The sequence below is a fragment of the Panthera uncia genome, chromosome B1 (genome assembly GCF_023721935.1).
Source record: "Panthera uncia isolate 11264 chromosome B1, Puncia_PCG_1.0, whole genome shotgun sequence".
NCBI lineage: Eukaryota > Metazoa > Chordata > Mammalia > Carnivora > Felidae > Panthera > Panthera uncia.
In genome coordinates, this window is record NC_064811.1 from 133109637 (window position 1) to 133127362 (window position 17726).

General features: G+C 41.0%; 2 protein-coding genes across 10 annotated transcripts in view; one reads left to right on the plus strand and one right to left on the minus strand.

Annotated features, from left to right (window-relative positions):
- Positions 1-14702, plus strand: part of FNIP2 (folliculin interacting protein 2) — a 132525-nt gene extending 117823 nt beyond the window's left edge. For all 7 annotated transcript variants that reach the window (XM_049631240.1, XM_049631242.1, XM_049631245.1 and 4 more), the window contains 3 exons: positions 5141-5341; positions 8866-8981; positions 10920-14702. In XM_049631240.1, the coding sequence (XP_049487197.1) occupies positions 5141-5341; positions 8866-8981; positions 10920-10998 (396 nt within the window). In that variant the 3' untranslated portion in view covers positions 10999-14702. The remainder of the gene's footprint in view (positions 1-5140; positions 5342-8865; positions 8982-10919) is intronic.
- Positions 6902-17726, minus strand: part of CB1H4orf45 (chromosome B1 C4orf45 homolog) — a 99457-nt gene continuing 88632 nt past the window's right edge. Inside the window, exons 5-7 of one of the 3 annotated variants that reach the window (XR_007457924.1) lie at positions 9089-9161; positions 8707-8904; positions 6902-7069 (exon numbers count right to left, since the gene is read on the minus strand). Coding sequence is in view for 2 of the 3 variants with exons in the window: in XM_049631249.1 (XP_049487206.1) it covers positions 7038-7069; positions 9089-9161 (105 nt within the window). In the remaining variant the exon portion in view is untranslated. The remainder of the gene's footprint in view (positions 7070-8706; positions 8905-9088; positions 9162-17726) is intronic. The other 2 variants (XM_049631249.1, XM_049631250.1) reach the window with 2 other exon arrangements.

Here is a 17726-nt window from a genome sequence, read left to right on the forward strand (position 1 = left end):
CAGAAAACCTCCATGAATTTAACCTCACTTAAACTTCACAGAAACTGTGAAGTAGGTCATCTTTTACAACAGATGTAGAAACTGAAGCCCCGGTTAATGAGCTGCTAGGGTCCTGCAGCTAGTGTGTGACAGAGGCAGTGGTCAAGCCCAGCCCTGTCTTCCTTCAGAGCCTTTGCAGTTGTCTTATCATTGCCCTTCACTGAAATATCAGAACCATGGCTCTTCTGATGACTCAAACCTTATAGACATTTCTTGTTTCTGCAAGCTTAAGTTAGGCGGAAGTCACGCATGTGTAGGTCAAGGCAGCATATTTGGGTACTCAGAGATCGACTCCAGAATGCTGAAGTTGGTATGTCGCAGCCATCTACACTCCTGGGAAACAGACCCACACATCCTTAGTGGCTGTGAATTAACCAGGCTTAACCTGTTGATTCAATAAAATGTAATAGCCAAAGAATATTTGAGAAACCTTTAAAGATCTATATAATATAAAGCATTTCATTTGTCACTGTATCTTGAGAAATCTTCACAGGAGAGTAGATTGGATAAATGGGATATTGACAACGTGGAACTAAATAAAGACTGTTTCTTTTTTAAAAAAAAATTTTTTTTTTAACGTTTATTTATTTTTGAGACAGAGAGAGACAGAGCATGAACGGGGGAGGGTCAGAGAGAGGGAGACACAGAATCTGAAGCAAGCTCCAGGCTCTGAGCTGTCAGCACAGAGCCCAACGCGGGGCTCGAACTCACGGACCACGAGATCATGACGTGAGCCGAAGTCGGCCGCTTAACCGACTGAGCCACCCAGGCGCCCCTAAAGACTGTTTCTAACTCACAGAGCAGAGCAAGGCACAAAAGGCAATGGCTTATTGCCACTGCCTCATTCCTGCGACGGAGATTGACCATCCAGCCTCACAGTCGCCTGCAGCTCTACTGATCTGCAGTGCTCTCACATCCTCCAGTCCCTGTCTGTAGTTTCTGAATTGTCTGGTCACGTTTCCGAGGGAGGCACAGGAACGGTGGGCAGCTGCCTGGAAGAGGTGGCGGGAGGGCATTAGGGATCAGAGGGCCGGCCGCTCTGCAGTGCCATCTGGAGTGTGGGCACTCATGGGCTGGGGGGGGGGGGGGGGCGGCGGGGGGGGGGGGGGGGAGGCGAGGGGGAGGGTGGATGGTCAGGGTGGGGGGGGGGGGGGGGCAGGCCTAAGGCAGCGGTTTTGGACATCTCAGATTATGGAGAATATAGAAACATTGCAGGCTTATCCTGATAAGAGAATTTAACGAACCCTGTGGTTTAGAAACTTACTTTGAATTTGCTTCTCTTCAGTTCGAGAGAGAAAAGGAAAATTGATACATAACAGTGTCTCTAAGGTTTATGAAGTTTTCAACCAAACAAACATTTTAAGGGGAAATGACTGTTTTTAATATTAATATTTGCTTCAGATTTTCATTCAAAACTCAAACATCAGAGGTCTCGTTTAATCTCAGACACAGTGGTTGGGAGGAGAACTTTTAAAAGGGTAAATGTATGATGGGTGTTCTGATGATATTTAGTCAAATTGACAAAGCGCCCCCCACCCCTTAAAGGGTTTTTTAATACTAAGAAGAGGAATCTTACTAAGTAATCATACTTGCTGATAGCTATTCATATTATGTGTTCCTTCTCTTAAGATCCATACGAAGCCAAAGTCTCCATCAGGATGCAGCCATGCCTTACCTCTCCTGCCCATTTCTCTTTTTTCTAGTCTCCATGCCCAAACTCCAAACCCTAAGAATAGTATATGGGTGGGTCAGGCTTTTAATAAGTGTTTGAATCTTTCAGAGGTGCCTGGATGGATCAGTCAGTTGAGCGTCCGACTTTGGCTCAGGTCATGATCTCATGGTTCGTGAGTTTGAGCCCCACGTCAGGCTCACTGCTGTCAGCCTGACAGTTCAGAGCCTGCTTCAGATCCTCTGTCCCCCACTCTCTCTCTCTGCCCCTCCCCCGCTTGCGCTCTCACTCTCTCTCCCCCTCCCTTCTCTCAAAAAATAAATAAAACATTTTTAAAAAGTGTTTGGGGGTGCCTGGGTGGCCCAGTCAGTTAAGCATCTGGCTTCGGCTCAGGTCATGATCTCGTGATCCATGAGTTCAAGCGTAGGGCTCTGTGCTGAAAGCTCAGAGCCTGGAGCCTACTTCAGATTCTGTGTCTCCTTCTCTCTCTGCCCCTCCCCAGCTCACGCTCTGCCTCTCATTCTTTCTCAAGAAATAAATAAACATTAAAAAAAAATCTCCCTGACAGATTTCATTATTAATTACTTCTATGATTAAGATATGGCTAAGAATTGGGGCGCCTGGGTGGCTCAGTCGGTTAAGAGTCCGACTTCGGCTCAGGTCACGATCTCGCGGTCCGTGAGTTCGAGCCCCGCATCGGGCTCTGGGCTGATGGCTCAGAGCCTGGAGCCTGCTTCCGATTCTGTGTCTCCCTCTCTCTCTGACCCTCCCCCGTTCATGCTCTGTCTCTCTATGTCTCAAAAATAAATAAAAACTTAAAAAAAAAAAAAAATTAAAAAAAAAAAAAGATATGGCTAAGAAATTGGTGTTGAAAAGAAGGATACATGTAATTTTTTGTTTTTTATTGTACTTCTACATATGCCTTTAAAGTAGAGCCTGTTGTAAGAGGAATTTTAAATTGAATACCAGTGCATAGGGTGTGTGTGGCTGTGTATTTCTGTGATGAATCCAAACATGGTCTTCTGGATCTTAGAGTTCTTTAAATTCTAAAAGCTTAGAGATTGACTAATAAGCCAAATCGTAATATGTTTAAACTGCCTTGTCTTTAGTGAGGTTGTGTTTTCTTTGGAAAGATGTGTATCAGAAACCTCCAGAATTATCGAAACTTAAGCTTCAACTCTCTGACCCCACAGAAGTGTAGACAAGGTCAGTGATTGAGAGCCAGTAGCCCTGGAGCTCTTTATATTGTAGCTAAAGTAGTTGCTCGTGATATTTTTATCATTTCAGCATTTCTTTTTTTTTTCTTGACTATTTACATTTTCCTCTATTTCCATTTACTTTAAAAAGTGTTTATTCAGTAAATAAGTGAGTAGCTACTAAAGTGATATAGTTAGATGGAAACATTGGGTTGTCTGGTGGATATATTCAGGGAGCTCTGTGTTAGACATTTAGTAGTCTGAGAATGTGTAATGCTTCAGTATTTCTTTTAAGGTGCTCTTCTGTAACTGTTAGGCTGGTTCTTCTCTGTTCTGGAACCTGTAAACATAAAAGTCAGCAATACCGTGCTGTGCTAGGGGGTACGGGATGCTCATCAACTCCCTCATCTGCTTGTATAACCTGTCTCATTTTATATTTTTTTTAATGTTTATTTATTTTGAGAGAGAGAGACAGAGTGTGAGCGGGGGAGGGGTAGAGAGAGAGGGAGACACAGAATCCGAAGCAGGCTCCAGGCCCTGAGCTGTCAGCACAGGGCCCGATACAGGGCTGGAATCCACCAACTGTGAGATCATGACCTGAGCTGAAGTCAGACACTCAGCCAACCGAGCCACCCAAATGCCCCTAACCTGTCTCATTTTAATTTAGTAACATTTCTCAAATGCCAGGTCCTGTGCTAGGGGCTAAGAATACAGGCAGAAAAGATTTAGCCCCCTCCTTCAAGGAATGGGCCCACCAATTCCTGTCAGTTTGTCCCAACCCTTGGACACTTTGTCTTTAGTCTTTCCTCTGATTTCCACCTCCAATTCTGCCTGTTTGATCCAGTGATTTAAAAATGACTCATGCTGGGCTGCCTGGGTGGCTCAGTCTTTTGAGTGTCTGACTCTTGATTTCGGCTCAGGTCATGATCCCAGGGTCATGGGATTGAGCCCCATGTCAGGCTCCTTACTGAGCATGGAGCCTGCTTGGGATTCTCTCTTTTCCTCTCTCTCTCCCTCTGCCCTTCTCCCCTGCTCACATGCTCTCTCTTTCTCTTAAATAAATAAATAAATAAATAAATAAATAGGCCAATGCTCATTTTTCATGTTTGATTTTTTTAAAATATATTTCTCATACCCATTTAAGTATCTCCTTTTAGAATAATTGAGCCAACTTCTCTGTCCCTTTTTGTTATCATACCTGGATCTGCAGCCCTTCTAAAGTAACTCATGCTTGGAGAATCTTCCATCCATGACCTCCCCCAATGAGCCACATTGCCCTGATTCCAGGGGCTGGTGATGAAGCAGTTACACTTTGACCAGTTTCAAGACCTTAGATTTTTTATTTCTTTCCTTGACTGCTTGACTCTGTTTGCCCTGTGGCACAGTTTACTAGTTGCCAGCCTGCTTTATCCATCACTACATAGTTACCGAGAATTTTGCATTTTAAGTTATTCATCTGTAGCCATCCTTTGGCCTTTTGGCCTCATCTAGATAGTTGGTTGTGAGAGTTGATTTATGTATGTAGCATGTGGTCACTAAATAAATACTGCTTAATCATTAAAGCTGTAACTTTAAGGGAATATTTATTTAGTTACCCTGCCTAACCTTCTTTTGGAGAAATGGCAATAGAATCCTATACCTTATTCTAATTGTCTCCATTTTAATTTTTTTTTTTAACGTTTATTTATTTTTGAGACAGAGAGAGACAGAGCATGAATGGGGGAGGGGCAGAGAGAGAGGGAGACACAGAATCGGAAGCAGGCTCCAGGCTCTGAGCCATCAGCCCAGAGCCCGACGCAGGGCTCGAACTCACGGACCGCGAGATCGTGACCTGAGCCGAAGTCGGATGCTTAACCGACTGAGCCACCCAGGCGCCCCCTAATTGTCTCCATTTTAAAAGGAGAGTTTAATCTTTCAAAAGGAAAGGAATTTTAATATCTTGGAATATAGGGAGGGCACATATCCTTTTGCTTTCCTGTGAACATTAACAACATTTACGGTGTAACTCCTGGGTGTAAGAAAGAAATATTGATTGAATGCAGTTTTTATCACATTAAGTTTAAATGTTAAGTTGAGGACACTCCTACTATTTTAGTCACTCTAATACCCTAAATTTCTGTAGCTCCCGCTAGCAACTTCTGAACTTTTAGGCTAATGCTACCTGGAAGCATTCTGAACGTTTTGAGTGCCCCTTGGCAGTGTTGTGGAAAGTTGACCCACTGTGTTTCTCTTCCAGCATCCAGTGCTTGATGAGCCGATAGCTGAAGCTGTCTGTATTATCGCAGACACGGATAAGTGGAGTGTCCAGGTAGCCACAAGTCAGAGGAAAGTGACGGACAGCATGAAACTGGGCCAGGAGGTCTTGGTCTCTAGTCAGGTGTCCAGTTTACTTCACTCCATTTTACAGCTTTACAAGCTTCACCTCCCTGCTGATTTTGTAAGTACTTGTTCTCGTATTACCAAAGAAATATAGTTAAGAAAATACTTTTAACAATATTTTTATTATAAATTCACGACTGAAATGTATTGTTTTTAGTATAATTGTACGTTAACCTAAGTAAAAATGGAACGTGCAACATAAAACCAGCAAACAGGATAGATTTCAGTAACAATAGTTAAAACAACACGGAGTGACACTGAAATCTTTTTGGATAAGGTATACGGTAAAGGAAATAAGGTATGGGGGAAGGGATCAAACATAAAAGGAAATTTAAATTCTTCCTTTAGGGAACTCATTAGTTTTCCTTTTTTTGGATCAACATCAAGCAAACCAGTCACTGAAGGGATTGTAGTTCCTTTTGTTCAGGGACCATTCTCATAAAATTGTTAAGGATAAAACAGAATATCATTTGTGTAAACATTTAAAATTTTGAAGTACCATACCCATAGAAGATGGTATCAGTTGTGTTCCTTTTCAGGTGGGATTTTAAAATCGATTTCATAACGTTATATTAAAGGCAATAAATAGAGCTCATAAACTCCTAGAAAATGATCAACAGCTCTCCCCCAGTCACTGGAATGAATATATAAAAAATATATGTGTGTATGTGCAGAGAGACTGAGAGAAAATGTAGTTTGAGAGGGAAGGAGGGAGGGAGAAAGGTCTTAAAAGTGGAAGAGAGGCTTACAGGCACATAGCTGGGAAGAATGAAAGTGAGCTGACCTTGGGGATTTGCACTGAGGTGAAAGAGCGCCCACCTTCTCCGCTGTTACCCCTACACTCGGCTGCCCTCTGCAACATACTCCCAGACCAGAGCATCCGTTACCTCCGCACGAGGTACAGAGCTATTTAATCACAAAGTGAGAAGCTGAATGTGAATTACCTACACTAACCATGAATGGAGTGGCAATTTCTCTGAGATCTTGTGACCTACCGTTGCACCACAGTCCTCAGAGATTCAAGACTTTCATGGCCTTCAAGAAGGTGATTTGAAGTACTGTGTGGTTGTTGTGGCAGTGTGGCATGACAGGGAGACCCCGCAGTGCAGCCAGGTGAAGCCTAGGCTTTGCCATTGTTGAGTTGTGTGACAGTGGACAGTCCTGAGCATCTCTGAACCTCAGCCGTCTCACTTGTAAAACAAAGGTAGAATCCATTCAACAAGCATGTTGTGAGAATGCTCTGAAAATTCGGTCTGAGATACTGCTTTTTAAACTTCCAAAGCACCATGCCCATGTGAGATGCTTTACCAGTCAGGGTACAGCAGTGGCCAGTGCATGGCCTTTGGGATCCAGTAGTCTAGGGTCATATCCAAGCTCTGCTACTTCCTAGATGTGTGACTTCTCAAGGTCTGCATTTCTCCATCTGTAAAGCTGAGGAAGTAAGAGAGCTTATCTCATATGGTTATGAAAGTGAAATTAGAGGATTCAGGTAAAGCACTTGGAATAGTGTTACATGTGATAAGTTCTCAGGAAACAGGTAGTATTAGTGTGACTACTGATAATAATCAGTTTCATGAATAATATTAATGACTGACAACACCTTTTCACCAAAATCTTTATTTGGGCTTTATACTGAAGCATACTCTCGCAGGACCTCTGTCCCAGGGGGTGATGTGAGAAGCACTTACGGGTTATGACGGCCTTACTTTTGTTCTATATTTGTGGGCAGTTTTTCTTTCTAATAGCAAGCTGCATCATGCTGATTTAGTGGCCGAACTTTGCTTTTCTATAAGGAAAGAAAGATATATTCGATTTTATACTTTTTTTTTTTTTTTTTACTATTTTAAGTATTTACCATGTTTCATATTTTTTTCTGTAATATATAGCTCTTATTACATTTGACATCTTAGTTATCCAAGCAATAAATCACTATAATTAATTCTTTTTACTTCATTTGGGCTAAAGTATGTTTTTTGGTTTTTGTTTTTGTTTTTGACAGAAGCATGTTTAGCCACTCAGTAGTATGAATGGAATGACTTATTTAACCTGACAAAACCAAGCTGAAAGAAAATTTCATTTGCAGTTTAAAATTCTCCCTAAAAATCACTTGACTGAAACACATGAGTAAATGGCTATTAGAGCCTTCAGTATAAAAAAATGAAAGTAGCTATTTAAAATTTCAGGAGTTAAAAATTAAACAAATCCATCTCAGGAATAAAATCCCAGAAAAAGGGGAGGGCAGAGCCCAAAGTGGTTCTATATGATAATCAGACCTTTTATAAAAAATTCTAAATGATTTGATTTTGAGTTTAGTATACATTCCATATAGACCAAATGTTCTCTTTATTTCCACATTACAACATACAGCTTTCATGGGGACTATGAAAACACCATAAATTAACCATTTAAAACAAAGGATTCAACATAATGTGAATGTTCTTTTTAATATTTTATAACACTCTTATTAAAAACTTTGTGTTTATAAGAAACTGAAACTTAACGGGAGCTCCTTTTACCGCTTAACTCTGCTTACTTGGAGGAGCATTTCCATGAGGATTGGTGAAACCCTCCTTGCTTTAATTATTACTCTTATTAGACACTTACCAGTTGTTTTTCCTCTACTCAGCACAATACATTTAAAAGATTTTTAAGCCAATGAAAAACTAAGATTGCATCTCGAATACTTTTTCCATGTCACTGATCAGCCCAGATGGTCAAGATCAACATTTTCAAATGCATCTGTTAATCTTTTTACCTTGAAAATAACAGGCGTAATGGTCTAGAAGAAAATTATGTATGATGGAATTACCCTTGCCAAAGCCGTCAGGTGTCTTACTGAAGATGCTTGGATGGCTCTGCCTGCCAAACGCAAAAGCATTTGCCTCTGGTGAAAGACACAGATGGTTGCTATTCTCTAAAAAATGAAGTTGGACACAATTCCAAGGGTAGAGATGTCCTGAGAATAATTGCCTTTTCTTTATTGTTATTAAAGACCTAGTTAAAATGCAGTCTTGAGAGCAAAAACAAAAACAAAAAATTTAAAGTAACCTTGTTCCATTCACTCTACTTTTGGGGATGTATTTCACCAAAATAATCTGAGATATAGGAAAACGACAACAAAGATGTTCTTTAAAAAATTATAGCAACAAAAACTCAGATTGCCATGTGGATAAGCAAATAATGATAATTTACATTCTCAGAAATTATTTTGCCATAAAAATTACTTTGATAAAGATTTGTTAATAACATAGGGAAAGGATTATTATAAAGTTTTTTAAAAGTAGGAAATAAATGCACTTAACGGAACGATTTCATCTATGTTAAAAATGCTTTTTAAAAAAGACTAGCAGATATGTATGAAAATCTTAATAGTCATTAGAAAAAGTAAACTGTTGTTTTATATAAACCTTTCCTTATACCTACCAGTGGTAGGGTTTGATGCGGTCTATAATATTTATGTGTATTTGAAAGAAATGAGGTTATAGGTGTGTACTTAGAAAGGAATGAAGAGAATTCCAGCTCTTAGAATATTGGCAGAGGTTTGAATGCTGCCCCTCATCCTGAATGTTGTTGGCTCCCCAGTGCATCATGCATCTTGAAGACAGACTACAGGAGATGTACCTGAAAAGTAAGATGCTGTCTGAGTATCTGCGTGGTCACACACGAGTCCATGTGAAAGAATTAGGTGTCGTCCTGGGGTGAGTTGTGTGACGTGCCGCCGTTTCTCCCTGTGATGGGGCTGACCCTAACGCTGCTCCCACCAACCACGTAGCCTGTGTCGCCCGGCACCTGCGGGCCCTGTTACCCCACTGAAACGTCATCAGACGTGTGCCCCTGCTGCTTCCCATCTTCGTAGCTCCGACACTGGAGTTCCGGACCTGGAAACGAGCGCAGAACTTTAAGCTAGTGGTACTTTATGTTAGTCTTCTCCCTGGATTATTTTATGCTTGAAAGTGAAAAATTTAACCCTACTGGACCTGCCCATTTCTAGTCATTTCAGTAAGATGTCGAAGGCGCAGCCTGTCAGACCTGCCTTTTGCTCCCTGGAGGAGGGAAGAAAGGCCGTGATCCTGGACCTTCAGGGGCCACCTGCATGTTTGCAGGGTGACAGCACTTGCCCCTCCTCCATTACAGGCCCTTTGGAAGAGGAGGCATATTGATGTTACTGATAATGTACATTGTCCCCCACAGGGTCTTTGCCAGAACTTCTCTCAGAGAAGAAATTATGACCTTTGTTAGTCTCTGCTTAATTTTTCCACAAAGAACTAACAAAAAGACACTGTGTTTATGGGGAATTGACCCCCTTAACTATGATGAGGATTCCCCTAAGTTTGAGCAAGAAAAAATTGCATATATGATGTCAGCCTTGAAATTCTCCATCAAGCCTGCTAATCAAAGTATTATTTCAAGGCTCGGGTCTTTGCATTCTTGTCAGACTTTTTCATCTTTCACACCCAGGATGTGACTTACAGTACTGTGACTCTGGCATTTCCTGTCATACATTTTTTTTTTCCATACTTTATTCAAAAAATATTTTTCCCTTTTTAGGCGTTTGCTTTTGCAGTTAACTTGCAACATATCTCTTTGTTGTTGTTGTTATTGTTCCTAGTTTTTGTTTAGCTCTCTTTACCGGCTTCACACTTTGGTCCTGCTCACTAGGCTCCCCACTGCCAGATGTGTGACTTGTATTTCTAGGATCTTTCCCTGGCTGGCAGGTGTCCATGGACTCTATTAGAAAGACCAGAAGGATTTATTTACCCCTCTCATCGCTAGGTCCTCTTAGTGCATGATTAGTGGGGGTCACATGCAGCCTCTCTAGCCCCTTCCCCTCCTAGTCAGAGCCAGCAGCACAAAAGGTACTGAGGAACTTCTTATGTAGCCTGAAAGGAGATCTGTAGGGACCGTTACTGGAGAAAGCATAGAACATTCCATGAAGTAATGGCAGCTACCTTTTTAAATTTTATTTTTAATTTTTCATTTTTGGAATTCAAGGGGAAAAAATAGGACATATTCCACGGACTGAAGCAGTCCTAATTTTTTTCAGGACATTTGGCAGCATTTAGCCAGTGACCACGCTGTAGCCGCTTCTGCTGTAAGAGAGGCAGCCGAAGCCACGTCCATTTGATGCTGTGATGTCTCTTGATTCAGTATCTGTTAGTGTCACTTTGCTGTCAGAATGCTGTGGCTCAGATGCCTAGTGAGGAGCTAAATCATGTAACCTGTTGAACAAATCCTCAAGTGTTTTGAAAAAGCTCCCACCTTCATTATCCTAAGACTGATTTGAGCCCAGGTGCAGAATCTCAGTATGCGCTCAGCAGTGTTGGCTAGAAGAATGATGAGCCACTGGAGAAAACATTAATTGTCGGGGACTATAGAAAAGTTATGGGTTTGAGTGACCTCTGCCTTGGGAAGAACAGCCTTGTGTCCACACTTAGGCATAGCACACCAGCATCTTCCTCTGCCTCCTTGGGCGGCATCCACTGGGAGATCACAATAAAAGAACAAGCTTATTGTCTTTCCATCTCTTACTTTATCGTTAGTTTTAAGCAATGATCTGGCAAACTTGGTACCTAGCAATAATACTTTACTGTAAAATCATGCTACTTTAATATTCTTTTCTTTTTTTCAATATTCAGGATTGAATCAAACGACCTGCCTCTGTTGACTGCTATTGCCAGTACTCATTCTCCTTACGTCGCTCAGATACTCTTATAAGCTAAAGCTCAGGACAGTTCTTCCTTGGAAGAAAAAAAAAAAAATCAGATTCTCAACCGGAGGCGAAAGGAGAAAGCTCTCTGTGACGTCAAAAGCATGAGAAGAGCAAACAGAAACCGTCATTCCACTGCTTTTGTTTTGTTTCGTTTCGTTTCGTTTCGTTGCTTCAAGTGGATGCCTCGTTGGACGACTTAGGTTTACTTGACATAATGGCATTTGTGTTTTTCAAGAATACTTTTGGCCTTTTGTTACCCATGAATCAACAGAGAGAGTGACTTTTTTGGTAGGAGAAGACATAAACACTACACTAAACACTAAGCTGTCGGTCCAGAGCGCCTGTGTGTTTGGGCAGAATAACGACAAGCGACTTTGGAGCAGGGGTAACCAGTGTACGTACCATTCCAGTAGGAGAATGTTTCAGAGTTTAGGCGTGAGCTCTCCAAATGGGAGAAAGTGTAACTTGCTATCCTAAGACAGTCAGAACAAGGTGTCTGGATTCCAGGGCAGGGTTTGCTTTTGACAAAAGGTGAAAGAAAGCAAGCCGCATTGTGCCGTCTTCCCGTCTGGTGGCCATAGGAGTTACCGCCTGACGCCAAACAGGAAAGAGGATCGACCGTTGGGAAGAGAGTGCTTTAGGGACCCACTGTTTTCACATCTTCTTGGAGTTTACCTTGTTGCAGATGCAGCCACAGGTAGGTTAGAGATGGATTGTTGGTGCAATAAACCCAGGAATCAATGTAGCATCTTAATCTCATCAAGATGTAGTTCATAGCTGCAGAGTGCACAGTCTGATACCATATATTTTATCCTCATACTTTAGAGCTTTCAGCGGCCTTTTTAAGAGAGGCCATTTACCAAAGTTATTTCTATGAGCTCAAGAGTGTTTCTGTTGCTAAATTCTTCCAGCCGAAGCCACTTTCTTCCTAAATAGTTAATACAAATGACTATTTCTACTTTAAAAGGCACAGCTGGCCTGGTGGGAAATGAAACCTGCAACAGTTCAGGATGACTAATGAAAGTAATTAGTTTGTACATTTATAAACAATCCATAAATGATCTAAATTTTTACATTATCATCTCTGTGCCTTCTAATGCCTAAGCCCTTTTCAAAACACCTCTCCAGAAACTAATTTACCCATTATAAAATCTGCCACAATGAAGGATTGTTTATTAGCATAGTTCACTTTAAAAAAAAAAAAACACCTTTAATTTTTTGTTAATGTAAAAGGAACTTTACTTAGTGTACTGGTCATGAACTCTGACCATGTCAGAGTGTGTCCCAACATCCAAGGTAAAGGAAGAGAGTTTAAAAATATTGATTGTTAAAAGACCGGTGCTAATCTAGCCAATCAGAAGATTGTCAGCACCTTGCAGATCTTGAATACAGTTGATTATAACCAGGCTCTCATTTCCTTAACACTATTTTATAAATTAATTCCAGCCTTTTTCATGCATCCATTTGTACCCAAGATTATGAAGTAACTTTCCTTCTAGGGCTTAGAATGACTTCAGATTTTTTATTTGATACAGTCCCGATTCTGAACACCAAGTGACATAAATGTGTTTCTTCTTTTACAAATGCAAGTTCATTATGCAAGTACCAATGGAGAAAAATGGGTGTAATAATTCTTTAGGATTAGGTCAGAACTGCTACCTTTTCTTCTCTCTCTCTTTTTTATGATGTGAAATGTAGGTGGGTGCATTAAGGCTCTTAATAAGATCTTTAATTTTTATTCTATATCTTTCTTTCGTAAGATTGAAGTTTTCCAGCCTTTTTATGTTTTTCTCATCCCTTTCGTCTAACATCTGAGTTTGGTGTTCTAAAGTCTCTGTCCATGATGTCACTGCTTGTTGTTATGTTACCCAGAGAATGAACCTCACCTGTGGCTCAGCTCACTCATCATTTGTTTCTCGTTATGTGTGAATAAATTATAATAGCTGACATTGTATCATTTCCATCTGCACCAGTTTAGAGTATTCCCCTCATCTCTATTTCCCTTTTCCTTGTTTACACGTTTTGAGCACTTTCCCTCATCCACCACCTTCCACGGTTTCGTAGAAAATAACTAGATACAGAACCAGTTTCATTCAAAATGTGTACGTAGTGGCATGTTGAAAATTAGACCCACATAGGGGGAAATTGGGCTTTAAATGGCTGATTCTAAACTCCATACATAAAAATTTAGCCCAGTTGTCTCAAAGCCTGAGAAAATTTAATTTGCCTCTTAATCTACTGTTCTAAAACTCTCTCTTGGAAAATGTCTGTTGGAAACTACAGGTGGGTCACATGTGGGGGTTGTCTCAGTGACACTCAGGATTCCAGTCAGAACCTAATCCTCACATCTATTGCCTACAAAAACAGACCAAGAATGTTGCTGCTCTTTTATAATCCTCCTCTAAATAACATTCAAGTTTTCTTTGTCTTAAATTCAGCCTCTTCCCAAAAGTGGAAAAGAAAAAACTCTCATGGAATTGTGTTGAGATACACCCACTCACACCACCCAGTGGCTTCATTCTGTCTTAGCCCAAGAGGCAAGAAAGGGATCCCACCCTCTCCCAATACCCACTTCAAGAAAAAATTAAAATTAAAAAACAAAAAAAAAGAAAAAAAAAAGAAAAGAAAACTACCTCAGTTGACAGGATTCCACCTTTAGAGTTTCTTCAACTTTTAAGTCTTACCTGTTGAGTGTAACTTTTGTAGCATCTTGCTTTTTTAAGCAAGCTAGTGAGGCATGACAGAGCAGAAGTGTGTAAATGTTACTGTGATGGACCTCTTTCTAGCATGTTGCAGTTTTATTTTTAATAGATCGACGAGTGATATGAATGTAAAGATAATTGTGTACGTTTAAACATGACAATGAAAATTTAAAATGTAGCTTCCATACTTGTGCATAATTCCAAAGTATTTTATTTTTATCAGTGTTAAATAGCTTTTTGTACAGGCTTCAATCCATTTTTCTGAAGTGTGCTGTTTTTTAATAAAAGTAACTATAATCTTTTCACATCCCATGGAACTGCCGTTTACACATCGCAACTTTTTAAACTTAACCATATTTTTCAAAAGTAACTTTTTTGGAGGGAGGAAAGTCCCTGCTTGCTAAGTGACACTAAACTGTCGTTTAGGCTCTTATAATTAGGTCCTGAGATTTTATAAAAATTTAGTCTGTAGCTTTTTAGGTTCTTCACTAGAGTTGGTTGTACATAAAAATAAAGAATATAAAGCGGCCCTAAAATTCTTTTAAATGTCTGGATTTTCCCACTAATATGTACTTTTGAAAGTATTTTGTTCATGCATACTTTCACCATTAAATTGAAAAAGTCTTTAGCTTCTCTTGATAAATGTGAACCATTTGTTTTTTTATTGTGCTGTGGGGGAGGGGATATTTTAATATAATATTTGCCTAAATCAAGCAGCCCCCATCTGAGTGTTAATTTTTAAATGTCAGAAGTTTGGTGACTATATATCTTGGGAGCAAGGTTGCAATATGCTTACATTTAAGTGGTGTTTAAAAAAGGAGAAAATTCTGGGATTTGTTATTATTGAAGCTCCGGTAAGACAAATTGATAGGTCTTTATATTTTTGATCAGGTAAATAGATATCAGTGTCAATGTATAGAAATTTTTTCTTAAAACTTGTTCATGTATTATTTTGATCCATTTTTCTGTGGCATTTGGTGCAATAAACCTTTTGAATTTATCTTGAACATTTTCCTGGTACTGCATGTGGTTTGTTACGTTTAATCTCAGAACTTAAAAACCTAGAGGTCTCATTTCCATTAGTTCATGCTGAAACAAGTTGATAATATATGTCAGTGATTTTCAACAGGGGTGTTTGGGAAATGTAGGGACATTTTTGGTTAGCATAATGGTGGGTGACAGTTACTGGCACATAGTGCATGGGGGCCGAGGATGGTAAGAGAAAGGTCATGTAATGTACGGGACACCCCACGGAATGAGAGATTGTCCCACCTCCTGCATGACTTTTATAAATGTTCTGCCGGACAGTCCTGTGGGTGAAAAACCTGTTTATAATTATCTAGGCTAAGAATTTAATTCTGCTTTACATAAAAGCACAATGTGTTTCTCACATGATTTTAATATATGCTGAATTTTCCAGGAATGCCACTGTTGTGTAAATCGAGGGAAGACTTTACTTTGTAAGATTCAGAATTTTTACAAGAATTAACATAAATTTGGAAAACAACCTTACCAACCGCTACTGTATTCATGAATTTGAGTCATTTGTACATCTGCATCCGTCTTCCTTTGTAATTGTAGCATTCCTGCAGACAGCATATAGATGTTAAGATCTGCCTGCTCCGTTACATTTCCTGTTCTAATCTAGTGTTTCAATGTCTATGTATTAAAATATATTTTGATAGGTTACTTTTTAAATAGTACATCTAGGGCATTATATTGGTGTGTTATAAATTATGTGTGGAAGTAGGTTATATTCTATATGATTTATTTTAGGAAAGTAAAGGGCATTATATAATATTTGCTATGTAAAAGATGAGGTCATTCATATATATATATATATATATATATATATATATATATATATATATAAAGTCTCAGAAAAAGAAAATGCTTTTATGTATAATTTTTGTAACATACATAATATCATACTGAATCATGTCATCTTAAAGACCATAGGGAGAACTAACATTAGGTATCTCAAACTCCCTTATTGATTAAATGAAAATTTCAAAAGTGTTTCCCTACTCCCTCCAGCAGCTTTAAAATCATGCCATTGGTAAAGAACTTAAGCACATACATACATACATGCCGCCTTGCTTCTCAGTTCCCTGGTGCCTAGACTGTTCTGTCAGGTGCGTTATAGAAAATCCCCACACCTGGATGAGATGGGTACTGTGACAGTTAATTTTATGTGTCAGCTTGGGTTAGGCCATGATATCCAGATATTAGGGTCAAACACCAGTGTGGAAGTTTCTGTGAAGGTATCTTTTTAGATGAGATTGAGATTTATTTTCTAAGCTTGGTTGATATATTCTTTAATCCTTATCAATTCACTCATCCATTCAACAAATATTTCAGTGCTAGGTGCTGGTCAAAGTGGAAAAAGCAGTCCAAGGGAGATCTTCCTGGTGGCCAAAGGGGCAGGTTGGGGGGGCGGTTCTGCATTACAGACTGAGCACCTATAATAACCTATCGATCAGGGATCAGGCCGTGCCAGCTACCTGAGAATCTGGAAACCAGGTTGGGAGGCAGAGGGGATGGGAGGGGGAGGTTGCTTAAAACATGTCCCACTTTGGGTGGTATTAGGTAGGACCTGGTTTTCAGCAAGGAGATGAAGGTTCAGGGAGGTGACTGACAAAATTGCTGTTTCTCCCTAAGTGTTTGCTACTTGAGGGCTGACTTCCCGCAGGGCATTTCCGCAGAGGGCCTTGGAGCTACCAATCAGGAAAGTAACAAGAGTCCTGCTAACAAGTGAGTCACAGAGCCCAGAGCGAGGCAGGGTGGGGCGGGGACGAGGCCGCAGACGTCATCTGCCTCTAGCAAAACCCTCGGTTACAGGCTTCGCACCTGCAGACCCGTGTGTCTGATCAGCAACCCTTCTCCTTTCCAAGGTCCACATTGTCTTCTTACAGCTTCCTTCTTGTAGACTCCTTCAGTTAGCATGGCCCGTGCTCCAGATGCAGGTGGTGTCTTTGGACAGGGTGAAGGTTGGCTGTCTGGGTTCAGATCCTGACTCGGCTGCCTACTAGCTATGTGACACTGGACAAGTTTCTCAACCTCTCTGGCCTCGATGATCACAGCTGTGAAATGAGGGTGATAATAGGTTCAACCTGCTCTAGGATCCTGAGGATCCAGATGGATACTAACAACTACAGGGCAGCACACCTGGCTGGGCTGCTGTGCGAGCAGGGTTCTTTCCCCACAGAGGGGACAGACCTGAAGAGCCCATTAGGTTGGGGCACGCACGTTGTGCTAGTCTCAGTCGGCTTTGGGGAGAACCAATGAGGAAAGAAATATACGCCCGCCAGGTAAAGCCAGGGAAAGGGGGAGGGTCTCAGGCGAGACAGGAGGGGAGGTGGGTCGGACAGAGACCCAAGCACAGTCACAGAGGTTCCCGCTCCTGCTGTAGTTCGCTCCCCGCCCCAGCCGGCCCCTGCCTGGTGGCCAGTACTGAAGCTCCTCTCACAGAAGGGGGCTTCGAGCATGCAGACTGCTCTCATCCCAAAGCTCCCCTACCACAGACTGCATCCCACGCCCCAGCCCCAGTTCTCCTGCCTTGGGCCAGAGCTGGGGGTGGAGTGGGGGGAGGGGCTGAGGCTAACTCTCTGGAGAGATTAAGTTTTAAATGAATAGATTTTCAGTAAAGCAGATTACCCACGATCACGTGGGTGGGCGTCATCCAGTCAGTTGAAGGATTTAAGAGATTGAAGTCCCCAATGAAGAGGAAATTCTGCCTCCAGACTGCCTTTGGACCTGAGCTGCAATGTCACTCTTGCCTGGTCTCCAGCCTTGTTGGCCTACCCTGCCCATCTTGGATCTGCCAGCCTCCACAATCCTGTGAGCCAATTCCTAATTCCTTAAAATCAATCAGTCTATCTGTCCATCTTTGTGGTTCTATGTCTCAGAAGAACCTTGGCTGATACACGTACTTCAGATATAAGTAGGATGATATATATTATGACCCCCCCCCCCCAAAAGCAGTTGGGTGGTCAGAATATTGTCATGCCAGATTATAAGAAGCAGGCTTT